Source organism: Pisolithus orientalis (genome assembly GCF_024613125.1).
Source record: "Pisolithus orientalis strain OTSU chromosome Unknown F5J12scaffold_20, whole genome shotgun sequence".
Classification (NCBI taxonomy): Eukaryota; Fungi; Basidiomycota; class Agaricomycetes; order Boletales; family Pisolithaceae; genus Pisolithus; species Pisolithus orientalis.
The window spans coordinates 226,232-243,346 of record NW_026260801.1 but is presented as its reverse complement, the minus strand read 5'-3'; the positions used below and the strand labels follow the sequence as shown (position 1 = coordinate 243,346).

Below are 17,115 nucleotides of genomic sequence, written 5' to 3'. Positions count from 1 at the left end.
GAGCATGTCTGCAAAGCTGCTGTTAACAAATTGCTGGAAAGCCACAGGCATGTTAGTCAGACCAAATGGCATTACCCACCATTCATAAGAACTATAATGAGTGTGGAAAGCCATTTTTCATTCAACTCCATCTGTGATGCAGACTAGATGATAGGCATGGTGGAGGTCAATCTTGGTGTAGACTTTAGCATGGCTTGGAGAGTTGAGTAAGTCAGAGATGAGTGGCAGTGGAGAGCAATCTTTTTTCATAATTTTATTGAGTCCTTGATAGTCTATGCAGAGGTGGAGTGAACTGTCTTTCTTCTTCATGAAGAGGACAGGGGCACCATGAGCAGAGGTGGACTGCTTGATGAAACCATAGCCAAGATGCTCATCAATAAAGGTGCAGAGAGCTTCAAGCTCTGGTGGAGACAGAGAGTAGATTGTGCTGATGGGCAGAGAAGCTCCTTCCTTAAGGTCAATCTTGAGATCAAATGAGCAGTGTGGCAGAAGTCGGGTAGCCTTGTCTTTACTAAAGATGTCAGCAAATTTGTGATACTCAGGAGGGGCCAAGGAGAGGTCAGGAGGTGGAGAAGAAATGGAGGACACACAAAGCTTCACATCATCAGTGGAGAGCTGTAAGCAGAACTGTCTAGAGCCAGGGAGAGCACAGGCTCTGACATATGTGGCAGCATTGATGAGTGAGATGAGCAGGGTGGAGCATGGTGAGTTGGTTGGAGTTGCAGTCAGAGCTGCAGTCAGAGCAGAGGATGTTGGATCCAGAGCAAAGGTCACAGCAGAAGGTGATGAAGGTGCCTGGGGTGTCAGCATTCCCTGTAATGATGGTTTGAATGATATACTACCCAGTACCCAGTCAATTGACAGATTGAAGTGGGTGAGCCAGTTGTGTCCTAACACCAGTGAACATGAAGAATCCAATGGAGTAACATAAAATGAAATGGTGTTGACATCACCAGAAGGAAAGTGGAGGGAAAGATCTACTTCTTGGGAAATGATAGCATTTGTACTACCATCAAACAAGCAGAGCAGAACTGGTGGAGAAATGGAGGAAACTGGAATAGCATATTTTTTCATTATGGATGGGTCTACAAAACAATGAGAAGAGCAGGAATTGATCAATGCAGAAACAGTATCAACAGAATAATCAAGAAGAGTTACAGATGGAAGTAAAGAATTGGGACTAGAGAGAGTGGATGCATTGAGTCAGATGTCTGGTCACACACAGTTGGGATCAATGCCTCCCCCAGGCTGTGCAAGCTCCCTGGAGGAGCAGACTAATTTTTTGGCTCTGCCTTCTCTGTGGGCAGAGGAGGTGTAGTTCTGGCCATAGCTGCACAGGCTTTGGCTGTGCAAGAGGTAGACTTGGGACAGTCCTTCGTGGAGTGGCCAGCCTCACCACAGAAGAGGCAGAGCTTGTTTTTCATCCTTCACTGGCATTCAGTGGAGGTGAGTTTGCCATCCTTGCCCAGAAGATGGGCAATATTGGACTTGGGCAGATCCTTCTGTTTGCCCTTGCCCTTGGCATTGGACTTTGGAGCAGAGGCAGAGGACAACAATTTGGACTTGTTGTTGGAGTTGGAAGGCTGCAACTGGTTGGTGGCAGACTTGGTGGTGCACAAAACTTCTGCTTTGCATTCCCAGTAGCATGCATTGATGGTTTGGGTGAGTTCACAGAGTTGTGTGAGGGTAGAAGGTTTTCCAATGCAAGTGATCTCATCTTTCATGCAGTCTGGAAGTCTGCTATAGAAGTGGTGGCAGAGTGCACCAACACCATAGTCTTTGACCTGTGAAGCCCAGTGATTGAACTCCATGACATATTTGGTAATTCAAGAGCCATCCTTCATAGTAAGGTTCTTGAGTTGTTGGATGGCATCCACTATGGCATCATGTGGACCAAAATTGGTTGTGAGCTCATGTAAGAATTTGTGGTAGTTGTCCATCCAGAGTGCACAGTCATAATTTTCAGGGTTTAGTAGGTCTGGCTCAAACCAAGCCAGAGCCATACCCTTAAGATAAGACTGAGTGAAGGTAACCTTCACCCTGTTGGAGCAGAATGTGTGGGGGCAGTCTTGAAAGTTCAGCTTGCATCATATGAAGAACTCACAGAGTTTCTTAGGGTCAGAGCTGTCAAAGGTGTCAGGCTCACAGACTTTGGTTTTTGGAGGAGAGTCCCCAGTGTGCAAACTAGACTGTGCAAGTGCATGGACAGCTCTAGCAAGAGCTATGAGGGGATCCTCTGGCAGCCCAGCTGGGTCTTCAGGGATATCCCCATCACTGCTGCCCCCACCATTGGGATCACCATCAGGGTCATCAGGGTCATGGTTGGGTCCATCATCTTGGTTACAAGGAGACAGAGTATGGAAGGTTGTTGGGTGGAGGTTGGAGTGACCAGCCTGTGAAGTGCTTTCACCTTCAGTGTGAGAGCAGCATCAAGCAGAGAAGGATTGAAACTGTTCAATGATGGAAGGGAGTCAATGTGGATTAGCCAGTGCTACACCAAGGTTCTCAGTGGCCTCTCTTTGGGATTGAGCTTGAATTCTCATAATGGTGTAAGTTTTTTGGAGGACAGAAAATGAGATCATACAAGTGCAAGTATGAATATACTGTCAAGTCTGGGCCTACTCTGACCAACTCCGACACTAGATGAGGTCTGGGGAGAGGTTCAGAAGCAAGTCCAACACAAGGGAACAGCACTCTGACTGGTGGAGTGTTGGCAGGAAAGAAGTCCACTGAGGTAAAGGCAGAGCAGAGTGAGGGTGTCAGGTTTAGCTCATGTGCTACCCCCTTGCATGATCTCAGCCCTCGTATTTCAGAGGGAGAGAATAGATGGAAAGTCAGAGGTAACTCCAACAGGCAGAAGATGGAGACAGAGGGAGTAGGAACTAAGTTGATATTTGTACTGAAGAACAGCAGAGTACAATACATGCTTTTATACTACTACAGAGGTACAGTAATCAGAATCAGAACTGACATATGGAGACTCATAAAACTTCAAGTAAAACTTTCTAGACAATGAATGAAGGGTAGATGGAGGACATACAAATGGGTAACATAGTACACCCCAAAAAGGGAACAGTCCAGGTGCTGGACCATGCAGTGCACATGCTGCAGAGTACCTGACTGCATGCTGTCAGGGAGAAGTCTGAAGGGTAGTCACATGACTCCTCAGAGAATGGTCTGTGCAGTCTGGTAGGAGAGCAGTACAAGGCCAACAGCAGTCAGAGTGGAGATGGTTTGTAAATGACAGAAGGTGGGTGGAGTTGGTGTGGAGTGAGTGAATGACAGGCAGAAAAGGGTGCAGAGTGAGTGGGGACTTAGAATGAATGCATGGTCATGACAGTTTTGCATTGTGACTAACAATTACTAGTGTTGTCCAGTATGTCTATCAGGAGCCTCCATGCAAGAGGCATCATTACAATGATTCTGACAATGAAGATCACCATGTGGCATGGTAGGTGCACTAAGCAAGTAGGTCATGTTTCACTCACTGTCTTGTGTGGGTCTTATGTTTGGACAATCACTCCTCATAGTCTTATACCATCATTCCCCCCACCTATGTAATAATTATTATTTCACTGACAAGTGGGCATCCAGATGATCCAGAAAATTCTACAGCTACAGTCTTTCTTTCACAAGATGACATTTGTGCTATGGAACATGAGGTTAATGAATTGAAAAAGTCAAAGTCTTCAACCCAAAGGAGGATGTGGACAGGGTTTGAAAAAGAATTAACACTCAAAATTGCAACAGCTACAGTATACTCTACTGTCCTCCACTCTCCCTGATCACATCCATGATGAGTATGACACACATCTTGCCTTCTTACTGCAAGGCATAGTAGAAGATGTTCCCCCTGCATCCTCTCCTCTACCAGAGCCTCATCCATAAAGTTTTTACTTGCTTCAATGAGAGTACAAGTGGGTGGAAAATGTAATCACCAATGCTCTTGTCACCCCCACAGACCCCTGCCACTTGATCCCTTTGACAAATGACACCTGACCTCCTTGTCTGGTTGTAGTCCATTGGCATCAGACAAGCACTGCCTCTTTACCATCCCACTGCAGTCTAGTAACAATTCCTTCAAGATGTGATATGCACAGCCACCCCCTAATACATAACCAATGCACTTACTTGGTTTCTGATGTTCCTTAACTCATACTTGGATGTTTTGACTGTCCTTGTCTCACTTGGCAATCTATGACATTGCTTAGTGACTTTTCACCTTTCCCTTATTGCTCCTTACCAACACTTACTGAGGCTTTCTCAGTTGATTCCAATGGCTTACATTCCTTAGTTATCAGTTACTAATCACTTACTGAGTATTTGCACCTCATTTTCCATAGGCTAAGTCCCTGAACTGTATACACATATCATTGGGGTTACCACCCACATTTTCCTCATATACTTGCACCAATTCTTCCTCACCAGGCTCTTATCCTCCTTGGAAGTTTGCTCATTCTGTATGTCCTCTTGGACATTGTCTGTTAACAGTTGCAGCTTTGCTGCACTTTTGCATCTATCCTTTTGAGGATGTGTCACAAAAAAGTTAAGCACCATAACAATCCTGGTGGCTTGTCATGTGACTGAGATGCCTAATTCAATGGTATACCAATGGCAATGTAATGATGTCTTAGACTGACTTATTATGTTAATGCCACAACAATACTCCATTAGGTATTAGAATGTGCACCTTAAGCCCAATGAATCATTGTAAGTGCATATCACATGATTGCTATTGATTAGATTCAACCATCAATTACAAAACATTACTGGTTGTGACACTGAGACCTCATTCTCTTCACCTGTGTCCTCTCCACCATGCCACCCCATCAAAACTACCAGTGATCAAAAGAATCTTCTACTAAGCAACCTTGCAGGTACTGTGGGAACCTCTACCTGCTGCAAGGGATCAAAAGGCATGAAGGGAGCTGTGTGAAGGAGCTCCAGAACTGTGAAGAATGGGTCAAACACAATAAGGCATACATATGGGATGTTCACTGGGATGAGGTGATCATTTTTATGAAATCCTCTCAACTGCCCATTAGCTTACAATGGTTGCCTACTAGCCAATATTGCTAAGGAAGCAGCCACTGCGACATCCTCATCATCAGTGCACCCTCACATTGCTGGATCTTTGGGTCCTGACTCTGCCATAGCTATGATACCAGCACCACTCAGACAGCCATCAGTAACAGTAGGCCCTTCACAATTTATTCCTGGTATGTAAACCACTAGTATGGCTCTCACTGACACTTACATGTTACTGGTCAGGATCACTGACTAGTTTTGCTCCTGATGAAGATGATGTGTTGATGGGCATGGTGGACCCTCATGGTAGGGGTATGTCAGACTCAGGTAGGTTCAGAGCATATGTGTCATAAGCTGGCATTTGAACTAATCTTTCATTGCCTATATGATTATAGACTCTGACATGTCAATAACAGCCCATGTGATGGGTCACTCAGTGAACTCCACTGCACCAGATGCCACAAATGACCATCCTCCCAACTTCAAGACCAAATTTCATGCCCATAGTAAGTGCCCAACCCTTTTCCAATCCACTGAAGAGTTCAGCCAGCAAAACCTTGAATGCATGCCCCCAGACTTGTCAGAAATAAGTTTGGCCCATTGCAATGATGCATTATTTTCACATGATGAGAATGTGATTGCGATCAGATTACCATGGGAGGTTGGAATCTCAGGTGTATCGCCACACAATTGCAACAAGTTTACAATGCATATACCTCACCCACTAAGTCTCAGCATCGCTGAATCAGCCTTCAAGCTTCAAACTTCACTCATTTACACCCATCCTCTTTGTTCATATCTCATTTGTTGTCCATACAGTCTGTAACTGTCAAATATGCCTGTGGAAAAACCAACCATTACCTGTGAGTCATGTGGAAAAGTGTTCAAACTGACTGGACTTGGACATCATTGCAAGTCATGTATCAAAAGAGCTTGCAGAGAGAAAGAAGATAATGCATATCTGGGGATGCTACATCAAGGTAGGCATCAATGCTTATGGATCACACTCTACCATCATTTTACAGTTTGCAGCCAGCTCAAGTGGCTCTCAGCAACTGCCTGAAGTTGACAATCCTGAATCTGGGTCTTCTGCCCAGCTATGTGCTGGCCCACAACAAGGTAAGGGTGATTATAATATAGTCTTCCTTAGTTTTTGAATTGATCTGGCTTGTTACAGACATCAATGATTTCTGGTTCATGCCTGAAGTGGGCAGTGCATTATGATATATTTTAGTAACAGATAGCCAAACAATAATCCAGCTGCAGGTGTCAACATTGGTGTCAATAATGTTGATGACATACAAATCAAATACCATCCACATGCTGCCAGGCCACCTCAAGACATACCATTTGCTGAGTTTGCCCAGGGCCACAGGCCAAAAGTGTACAAACCTGATACTTCCACTGATCCTTGGTATCCATTCTGATTGCATCTCAACTTCAAATTTTTGGAACTGGTCCTCGAGGCTGCTCTTAACAGGGATCAAGTCAACCATTTTCTCAAGTTGATAAAATCTGCCTGCTGCAGAACTGAGTCATTCATGCTGAACAAATACAGTGATCTTCACAGCATGTGGAAGGCTGCTTCACACCATATGATGGGAGTAAGTGAATTTCTAAGAACTTTCATTCTGCACTACCATCTAATCACACCTAGTCTAGTTCAAGAAAGAGTTGGTTCATGTAGTTGGTGTAGATGGCGAGTCACTCAAATTCCCCATGTATTATCATTTGCTTTTGGACTGGGCATTTGATCTTCTTAAACACCCTGGTGTGGGTCCACACTTTGTCTTTGATGCAAAGCATCTTTTCAAGTTTGATGGCTCCTCTTTTGTTTGCTTCATTGATGAGCCATAGACAGCTGATGACTTTTGGAACATCCAAGTGCATATGTATATTAGATAGATTATTGTTGCATGTCATTCCCCTAATATTCAGGACAAACTGCCTCCAGATGGGAAGGCTCTTCCATTTATTTTGTATGCTGACAAAGCAAAGCTGTTGTCATTTGGGCAACAGAAGGGATACCCTGTTGTTGCTCAGCTTGCCAACCTGCCAACTTGGATGCAGAATGGCAAAGACCTCAGGAGGTGGTCACATTGTTGGGTGGCTACCTGATCGTACATCATTCACCTGTTTAACTATTATCTTATTTTCATGTGCTTTGTAACAGGTGAAGGAAGACAAGGAACATTCTGGGAAACCTTGGTTTGCAAATTTCAAGAATGCAGTTTGGCATGAGTCCTTCAAGAAACTTTTAGGAACAATTGAGAAAGAGTCACAAACAGGCTGTTGGGTAAAATGTTGGGATGGTGTTCCACATTGCTTCTTCCCCATGATCCTCATTTTGTCTGCTGATTATGAAGAACAGTTCATAGTTGGTCCTGACATACTAATTCATTGACTGACATTCTTGACATTTAGGGCAGTCATGGCACTCATATGCAGTGTCAGGTCCAACTTCCCTTGTCCTGTGTGTCTCATCTGTCATGATGACATATCAAAGTTTCCAGCTTGATGCAAGCTTCATATGACTGATAATATTCTTAAGACATTGCAGGAGGTGTGATCACAGGACACTACTGAGAAAAGAGAACAAATTTTGATACAGCAGGGTCTTTGTGATGTTCATGTAAGCTCCCCCTCTGTTTCATCCACAATAATACTCCAATCTTTGCTAGAATGCATTCGTGGTCATTGCAAATACAGATGTTTATCATGCCCTGTCTTGGGATCAGCTGCATGCAAATTTTGCAGGAAAGTTTGGTGATCACCTGTGGCAAGAGCTTCTTAGGATCCTCGAGAAGGGAGGTCATCAAGTCATGGCAAAAGTGGAGCAGAAGTGAGTCTATTCTATGGTGTAGTGGGTGCCGGTATATTGACCAATTACTAGTTTCAGTGTCATGCCATGCTAGCACAGTCTAAATCACTTCGATGAAGCCCTCTCCATCTCATACACTGATGGCCAAAAATTTGGGGACTTGTCAAAGGTATGTATTCATTGCAAAGTTTAATTTTTGAATGGTCATATATTCTTAGCACAGATAGTTGTGTTCATGTGTCATGATGTCTTGTTACCTACAGAGATGGAGGGCTACCTCCTACTTTGTTGTCTATGCACTTATATTGAATTTGATTTGTATACAGGGCTCAAGTTACACATGGCACATACACTTGAGGCAGGCCAAGAGGCACTTGCAACATTTAACACTTTGATGCAGGTACATCTTGTAGTGACAACTTTAATTTGTGTCAACTGACCATTTTCACACAAGAAATTTTCTGAGAAAACTGAGACCACCAAGAAAACATGGAATTTCCCAAAGAACCACACATGCATGCATGTATTCAATGACATCAAAGCTAAAGGTGTCACATGCAAAATTTCAATACTAAGCCAAACAAGAAGATGCATGGGCCTTTGAAGGAGAAGTATCAAAGATGTACAAACTTCAAAAATGTCATGGAGCAAGTGTGCCATTCATGGTTGTTAGCTTGGTGTATCTGCAAAATTTACATATTCGCAGATTCTTGACATCAACCATCTTGAGTTGGTGTCCAGACTCATCTGTTGCAGGATTGCTGATTATGATACATATATGTCCAACACAGAAACCAGTGCAGGAAGCCCTGGTGGTGATGACACTGACAACATTGAGCAGGAAGATTTTTTCCATGTCAAGTTAGGGAGTAAAGTGAAGTATCCTTTAACCTTTGAAGACATTGAGCAGAGAAGTGCCACTGACAAGGCATTCACCTGATTCCAGGTGAAACTTAATGAGTTCCTCAATAGACATTTTACAACTGCAAGGAAACCTCTTCCAGGTGGCAAGGCCATCCAGTTCCAACCAAACAATCAGGTATGATTTTAGTCATATTCTTATGTATGACAAGGTATCTAACTACTGATGCAGATTATAGAATACAGATATATTAAAGTCAACTTTGAATCAATTGTCAATTGGTGCCAGTATACAGATCATTTATGGTGTAATCCCAGTTTCCATGGGTGCAGCTGTTACAATTGTGTGCTCCTCAAGACGCAGCAATGTGATATCTTTGGTTGACTAATCTTCATGTTCCAGAGCACGGTTTAGCTCTTGTGCAACCATATGATGCCTGAACTTGGCCACAAGCCATAAAGGACATGCATCTCAGCCTGTGGAGGGTCCATGAGCAACCCTGTGAATCAGCTGAAATTTTCTCCATGCACTCAATTATCCATGGTGTGCTTTTATACCCAGACCATACAAGAACTGGTGACTATCTTGTAATTGACACAATTGATACTGACATGTTTCTTCATGTGCAAATGATGCACAAGGCTGCCAGGCACCACTGAGATTGTAAGTCATTGACCAGCCCTTGAATGTGTTTGCCCCTGCTTATCACTTCTTTCTCCAATGGTAAGTTTACTACCTTCTTGTTATCCATCGCCACTGAGGTCTGCATATCTGCCACCACTGTAATATACCATATCGTCATTGTCCACTGCCCTGAGACTTGCTCTCATCCACTTGATGTGGATGTCACCAGCCTCTTCAGTACCCCACCCAAGCCCAGTTTTGACAGGGTCAGCCCTTTTCCAACTCACATCTTCACTTGATTTTGCAGGGGTAGGCCCTTTTCCAACTTACATTTTTGCCCAATTTCACAAAGGTTGGCACTTCCCTGACCCACATCCTTGCCTGATTTCGCAGGGATTGTCCCTTTTCGAACTTACATCTTTGCTTGAGTTCACAGGGATCCAACTTGTGTCTTGACAAAATCAGGTGACTCCCCCACTGTCTTTACTCCTCAAGGTTTAGTTCTCATCCAACTTCAGATTTGCAGGGATAGGCCCACTTCCTACTTACATACTTGACAAAGTGACTTTGAGTCCTGTTCTCTTGGCCCATGTATCTTGTAATCCATCCACTGGGTTCACATGCCTCCCTCCCCCATTCATGTAACATGCCACCTCCCACTACCTTCGAGACTCCCTCCCATTCCTGTTTGATGCAGATGTCACCAGTTTCTGCTGCACTGCACCCATGCCTATGTCCTGTGCCAAGTCATTGGTGATTGCTATGGCATCACCATTGCTCGCACAGGCAACTATGTGTATGTGGTACATCAGAACATCTTATAGCTGCACATGCCTTTACTCACTCATGTGCAAGGCATCCTGTGGTCATTGATTGCAAAGAACACAAACTCCGAAAGTGCCCAGACAACCCCATTAGTAGTGGCCTTCATGAAACATGGGGAATGTCTCATTGGCTTTCCTGCAAAGCATCAAGCTGTCATCAACCCATCCAACACTGTCTTCGCATTCAAGCATTTGATTGGTCACAAATTCAAGGAAGTGGAGGTCCAGGAGGATATGAAGCACTGGTTAGTATATGCCATAAGCATTATTTAAGTAGGAAAGCATCTTATATTGTCCACAGGGCATTCAAGGTGGTTGAGAAGCCATGTGCTCATCCACCAGCTGTCAAGGTTGACATTGGCAGCAGGAAACAACAATTCATATGTCATTGCAACTCTTTTGATCAGTAAGAGAACTAATGTACTTTCTAGAGTGCTGAGGAGCTATTGTCTATGATACTTACCAAGATGCATGCAACTGCCAAGCAGTACCTCAACAAGGAAGTCAAGTAAGTTTCATGCATATTATCTATGAGTTCTCCAGTGTTGACTGCTATGATTAGCAATGCAGTCATCACAGTCCCCACATACTTAAATGATGCCCAATGGCAGGCTACCAAGGATGCTGGTCAAATCACTGGCCTCAAAGTTCTCTGAGTCATCAACAAGCCAACAGCCATGGCATTGGCATATGGCCTTGACCATGCCAAGTTGCTGGTAATTGCTGTATATGATCTTGGCTGTGGTACCTTTGATACCTCCATCTTGGAGATGCATAAGGGAGTCTTTGGGGTCAAGTCTACCAACAGAGACACCCACCTTGGTGGTGAGGACTTCAACATTGCTCTCATCACCCATATCCTCAACAAGTTCAAGAAGGAGTCAAGTATTGACCTCAGCCAAGACTGCATGGCCATTCAGCACATTTGTAAGGCTGCCAAAAAGGCCAAGATCGAGCTATCATCCACAATGCAGACTGAGATCAACTTGCCTTTCATCACTGCAGATGCAACTTGCCCCCAAGCATATCAACATGAAACTCAACTGTGCTCAATTCAAGTCCCTTACCAGCCTCTAATCTAATCCAACATACCATTGATCCTTGCAAGTTTTGAAGGATGCTGTAGGTATCCTCAGTAGTGCAACAAGCTACTGATGTATTAGACCAACCTGTAGGTATCTACAGGATATCAGTAAGTATAATACTGGTAGTGAAAGTGAGCTTACCCTCAGTAGTGCAACAAGCTACTGAGGGAACAGTGAATAAACTACTGTAAAATGTGCGCTCTAAGGTGATTATGTAAGCACCCAAACATCGCACCAAAGTGAGCAGAACACAGGGGAGAATATATCTCCAACAGCAAGAAGGCATTGTCCAATGCCAGTGTCAAATCTAGTGAAGTGAACAAGGTCATCCTCATTGGTGGTATGACCTGTATGCCTCTTCTTTTTGATATCACTCCACTCTCACTCAGTATTGAAACTCTCAGTGGAATCATGACCAAGCTTATCAACTGCAACACAACTATTTCAATGAAGAAGTCACAGGTCTTCTCTACCACTGCTGACAGCCAGACCACCATTGAGGTCAAGATCTTCCAGGGTGAACATGAACGTGTTCAGGACAACAAGCTCCCTGGCAACTTCAACCTTGTTGGCATCCCTCCTGCTCTGAAGGGCATCCCCCTAATTGGGATCACTTTTGACATCAATGCTGGTATGTGCCTTTTGTGTGCCTTTAGATGATTTGCTGACCTCTTCTAGATGGTATTGTCCATGTCACTGCCAAGGACAAGGCAACCAGCAAGGACCAGTCTATGATGATCATGTCCTTGTTGGGTCTGAGTGACAAGGACATTGGGCACATGATCTCTAATGCTAAGAAGTATGCTGATGCAGATAGGGCATGTCAAGAACTCATTAAGGAAGCAAACAGAGGCAAGTCAGTCTGTGTGGACACAGAGAAGGGTACATATTTACTGCATGGTACTTCACTCTCCTGCATTAATTCACATCTGTTATAGCAATGAATGAGTCAAGGACCAACTTGATGCTGCCAAGAGGGAAGTGTTGAAACCCATTGGCAAACTTCATGAATTGGCCTTGAAAGGTCTCACTGGCAATGCCTCTGTCACTGCTGAGCAAATCAAGGAGAAGATCAGTGAGACTTGACAAGCTTTGCTAGGTCTTTTCCAGAACGGTGTACAAGGAGTGTAGCACACAGAATACATCCTCTTCAGAGCCAACAGAAGGCTCTGAGGACAAGGATCCTGACACACCTTGCACATTTCCATTTCCCAACTCACTTGGTTTTGGTTCATCCACCATCCCCCCCTTGCATTACATCCATGAACTCATGCATGCATCATATAGACTCATGAGAAGTACTGCCCATCTAAGGTCTACTCAAGGTAGCCAGGCTGCTCTCTCTTGCACCACAACCCACAACCCCTGCTCAGTGTGCCACTGTTCTATGCTTTCTGCATATTGTAACTATATGTACATTGACCAAGCTCATAGGTTTGAAGACATTAGGGCCTATCATGAAAGGAACACACTGTTGTTGACCTTGTGGCTGACACATGCTACTTGTTGAATGTGAAGCACAGCACCTTGGAATGTAAAGTGGAGTCTACTTAGGGAATCATGAGGTGCATTGAGACAGTATTTGTTGAAAGTACACATATCCCAGCTGGTAAGCAGACTGGACCCTTGATCCATGCTGACCTCATCAGACTTACTGATGTCCTTTTGGCAAACATATCTGGCCTCACTGTCAGATTGTGGCACAACTCCAAGTCTTTAAATAATGTGAAGAAATGGACCAATGCCCAGGCATCCTATGCCCACAGGCCACCCACATATTGGTCCCCCTATGATGTCTCTGAGTGGCTATTCTCAATCTGCTTTTGCTGGCCTGGACAGCTCAGATGATGAGGAAAGTGCCAACACTCAGACCCCAAGTGTGTCATCCAGGGCCCAGCCTGGTCTTGAAGAGGTACGTCATCCATTTACATGCAAAGTATTGTTTCTAATCAAACTACTTTAAAAATTAACAGGCCCTCAGAACTGCACAGCTCCAGCTTGATGTTGAAAAGACCCGCAATCAGGAACTGAAAGAGAAGAACATGGTTCTAGATGCTAACAAGCCACAGCATTCAAAGAAGAACATCCTACCAGAGCTACTAGCATATGATAGCAAGATTCAGATGCTGGTGAAGAAGTATGGTGTCACTACAGAACTTTTCTTCCCTTGCACACTGACAACAAATGTGATATCCCAACCATCTCCAGTATCTGTGCCATCTTTCTCAACCACTGACCACTATGCCACTGCTCTTACTGAAGAATTCTGTCTTGTTGCAGAGCTGGATGCAATCCTTCCAGACCACTTGTGCCATGTCCAAAATTTGAATTCTTTTCATGATCTGGTGTGTGACATTAGTTAACCTCCCATTAATATACATGGCTGATGAAACCATCTAGTTCACACAAGGAATGCAGTCTGGGTGATCCAACATTCTGTACAAACTGTGAGACAGTGCAGAGCAAATATTTGGCCTCCTGAAGGCAAATCTCATACCCAACTTCCCTTGTCTTGAAGTTCCAGAGATTGTCAAGATGCTTGGAGTGAAAGATGTGGGGACTGTGAGCCTGTGTTTCACCATGTGGTATCCACTTCTCTTCAAGGATATGAAAGTTGACATATGGAAACTGTTCATGAATTGGCAGCCTCTCATGCAGGTCATGATTTGGCATTGCTATATTATCTAACTACTAATGTATTTACAGATTTTGAAGGCAGCATTATGGGGCAAGGCATTGCTTGCCAAGGGTTTCATGCAATGCAGTGGACCAAAAACAAATGGGCGGAAATGGCAAGTCACTGCAGTCATGCCAGGGTCAATTGCTGGGGCTGCCACTATTGTAAGTGAACTACAGCACCATTTACTGAAACTGATCACCTCTAGTGTATGTTCCTACTTTCCCCAGATACTGAATTTCTGGGAAATGGCATTGGACACATGTCCAAGGTTGATTATTACAATGTATTCTGTGCCTACAAGTGCATCCTCATTGTGAAGTGGACTGACACACACATCCAGAGGGTTATTAGTGAAATGAATGCCTTCATCTTTGGAAAGCTGGGAATGGTCTCTGCCCAATCTGCAACTGGTGTGATTGAAGACCTCTTGGCTGAAATTGATGCTGCAGCACTGACCTCAGAGGACAACAATGACAATGAACTGACTGATATTGGACCACCTGCAGATCCATTTCCCAACCCTCCACCAACAACCACACCACCACCCAATGACAATTTGACAACACTACCTCACTGCACTGCAGACAGACCACCTATCAATAATGCTACTGAGTCCATCAGTACCAATGCACCTAAGTCTTGTAGGGGGAGGGGCAGTAGACATAGACAGGTCAAGTAGCTAGTCACAGCCTGACACCATTTATTTGCAAAATAATTAGCATTGTCATTTGGTAGTACAAAGTGTTGCCAAATTACTAAGTCCTTAAGAAACTACATAAGAGGACTTGACTTACAAGTGGTAAGTGTGGACACATGGTCTAGCAGTAAACTGTGCCAGTTGTAAGTCTTCTTAGTGTTAACTACCAGTTCACTAATCAAGTTTGCTAATTGAACTTTAATAGGTTGCAAGTTCGAATCCATAGCACCCAACTTAAAAAATTGTAGTTACAATAATTAGTCAGTAACACTAACAGTAATAGTAATACCAGTGCGATGTGATGTATATTAGATCAAAATAATGAGATGTGTGTAACAAAATGATAAGGAAGCAAAGATAAGATAAATGTGATGTGAGTTGCTTTTTTCTCACAATTTTAATTGCTACATTCACATGGTTATTGCAATGGCATTGTGATACTAATTATGACAACACAGGGTCCATGTTATCTCATCTATTGCCATAGATGGCAATGTGCCCTGACTACATTGGAAGGCAATTGCAATGCCACCATAACATGAGGGTGATTAACCCACAATTGGTGATATGACCCCCACAACCCTAGTGTAATGGTCATTGCAATTTCCATTGCAATGACATGACAACTATATAACAATTCAAATTTCAGTTCAAGCTTTACCATTGCAATGCTATCGCAAGCAAGCATTTCATTTTAATCATTACAACCGCTTGTAATCCATTTAAATAATTTTACAAAATTTCTGACACTGTGAGCCTTGGTGCCCTTTTGCCTCAGAGGGCAATTACATCTTTGCCTTGATCACCATGGAAGCTGGGCTCAGCTCAAATCAAGTTGACTCCCATCTCAAGTTGGTTCACTGTATAAGTCAAGGAACTGCAAGTGTCATGCTATGCAACAATGCTGGGCTATGTACTGCTTTGGATAGAGTGGCAGCACAGTTAACACTGGTAAACTCTTTGTTACTGGCATGCTTTTGATGTATGGCTCACTTCCCAGTCATTTGTTAGTTCTCCAAGTTCAAAATTACTGTGCCCTATAAGGGCAATGATGTGACATTCCCCATCCATATCTGCCCTCTGTGGGACTGGGCCCTCAACCTCTTGCAAAATTCCTCCCTTGCACCACACTTCATCTGGGATGCCCAATGGCTCTTCAAACATGATGGTGAGAGATATGAGCACTTCTACATGGAACCTTGGACAAGTGATCATTGGTGGGATATTCAAGTACATTGTAATTAATGTTATCTCATACCACCATGCTTAGTAAATTTACTATCCACTTTTTTGTGTTGTGCCAATAAAGTCACAGTTACCCAGTCATGTGGATAACAAGGTCCCATTCACATTTATAATTTATGCTGACAAGATGCAGCTATCATCCCATGGTACTGTCAAGGGTTACCCTGTCATAGCACATTATGTGAACCACCCAGTTCATGTTCACAATGGTGAACAATATGGCAGTGGCTGCATTATTGGCTGGCTTCCAATTGTGAGTACCATGCCTTTGTTTTTGAGCAATAGTGAATAGATCTAATGGGTTTTACAGGTTCCTGAGCTTGCAAAAGAAGAGGGGAAGACTGGCTATGCAAACTTCAAACATGTCATCTGGCATACAGCATTTTTTTTAGCTCCTCAAGAAGGTTGTGGAGCTCTCAAAGGTTGGCTATCTTCATGGATGCTACAACAAGGTTCTCTGCTGGCTCTTCCCACTTGTCCTTATCCTGTCTGCTGACTATGAAGAACTGTAGGTACTAACTTCTCTGCAACCTGATCATACTTACCAAGCCTTCCTAGCTGTGTGATGACCCTTATATGAGGCATGAAGTCCAAGTGCCCTTGCCTGTTTTGTTTGGTCCCCTTGGAGTGGCTTTGGGATCTAAAGAAGACATATGAAATGTGTACTACTGAGCAACACAAAAGAGCACTGGCATTATTTGAGGAGAAGAAGATGGTTAGTGAGAAGAAATTGAAGTCCCCCAGGTTACATCCTGTCAAGGTAGGTCTTTAATACATGTACTATGTTTGCGACTGATGGAATGTACAATAGAATGCTTTTTGGTCAGTAGAACATTTAGAGCCTGAACAGGCTGCCAGTTTTGAGCCACTTCACTCCCTGCATGGTGGCATGGGAGGCAAGCACATCCATGGGGAACTCAGGATTGTCATCAGTGAGCTTGGCTGCGATTCCGAGACATGTTTAGAAGCACAGTAAGAATCTACTTAGTCTGTGCAATGGGCTAACTGTTGTGCAGAGTTTCTGCCATTCCCTGTTTGCAAGGCCTCACACATTTCAATACAGTGATTCACATCACATTTTCCAATGGAAATAAAATGTGAGATCTCACCAGGGTAAGTCGATTAGGACATGTTTAAATGTAGTTCAATGGCTAACAATCTCTCTGGTATAGCAATGTTTCTATGCCTCCCTCAACATTTTGACACTGATGATGTGTTGAGATGGGTATCAGTTACTTTGTATGATCAG

The 17,115-nt window shown here is 43.6% G+C and overlaps 4 protein-coding genes across 4 annotated transcripts; all 4 read left to right on the top strand.

Moving 5' to 3' along the window:
• Nucleotides 1-5,981: 5,981 nt before the first annotated feature.
• F5J12DRAFT_906261 (uncharacterized protein) lies at nucleotides 5,982-9,370 on the top strand (the record flags this gene model as incomplete). Its single annotated transcript, XM_051748769.1, has 19 exons — nucleotides 5,982-6,147; nucleotides 6,295-6,442; nucleotides 6,509-6,532; nucleotides 6,557-6,632; nucleotides 6,691-6,861; nucleotides 6,886-6,912; nucleotides 6,967-7,134; nucleotides 7,202-7,398; nucleotides 7,453-7,501; nucleotides 7,604-7,660; nucleotides 7,710-7,870; nucleotides 7,949-8,018; nucleotides 8,073-8,261; nucleotides 8,325-8,399; nucleotides 8,426-8,500; nucleotides 8,556-8,723; nucleotides 8,796-8,888; nucleotides 8,943-9,054; nucleotides 9,165-9,370. 19 exons carry the CDS (start codon nucleotides 5,982-5,984, stop codon nucleotides 9,368-9,370), a joined length of 2,232 nt encoding a protein of 743 aa, XP_051598725.1.
• A 691-nt stretch (nucleotides 9,371-10,061) lies between these two features.
• Nucleotides 10,062-12,330, top strand: F5J12DRAFT_906260 (heat shock protein 70 family; the record flags this gene model as incomplete). Its single annotated transcript, XM_051748768.1, has 9 exons — nucleotides 10,062-10,088; nucleotides 10,217-10,404; nucleotides 10,461-10,509; nucleotides 10,591-10,667; nucleotides 10,722-10,806; nucleotides 10,828-11,217; nucleotides 11,569-11,875; nucleotides 11,923-12,126; nucleotides 12,194-12,330. 9 exons carry the CDS (start codon nucleotides 10,062-10,064, stop codon nucleotides 12,328-12,330), a joined length of 1,464 nt encoding a protein of 487 aa, XP_051598724.1.
• Nucleotides 12,331-13,036: 706 nt separating this feature from the next.
• Nucleotides 13,037-14,603, top strand: F5J12DRAFT_783764 (uncharacterized protein; the record flags this gene model as incomplete). Its single annotated transcript, XM_051742908.1, has 6 exons — nucleotides 13,037-13,156; nucleotides 13,218-13,589; nucleotides 13,645-13,667; nucleotides 13,701-13,806; nucleotides 13,951-14,085; nucleotides 14,130-14,603. The coding sequence occupies 6 exons, from the start codon at nucleotides 13,037-13,039 to the stop codon at nucleotides 14,601-14,603; spliced, it is 1,230 nt and encodes a 409-aa protein (XP_051598723.1).
• A 1,390-nt stretch (nucleotides 14,604-15,993) lies between these two features.
• F5J12DRAFT_783762 (uncharacterized protein) lies at nucleotides 15,994-16,842 on the top strand (the record flags this gene model as incomplete). Its single annotated transcript, XM_051742907.1, has 5 exons — nucleotides 15,994-16,119; nucleotides 16,177-16,230; nucleotides 16,259-16,374; nucleotides 16,551-16,626; nucleotides 16,678-16,842. The coding sequence occupies 5 exons, from the start codon at nucleotides 15,994-15,996 to the stop codon at nucleotides 16,840-16,842; spliced, it is 537 nt and encodes a 178-aa protein (XP_051598722.1).
• Nucleotides 16,843-17,115: the final 273 nt, after the last annotated feature.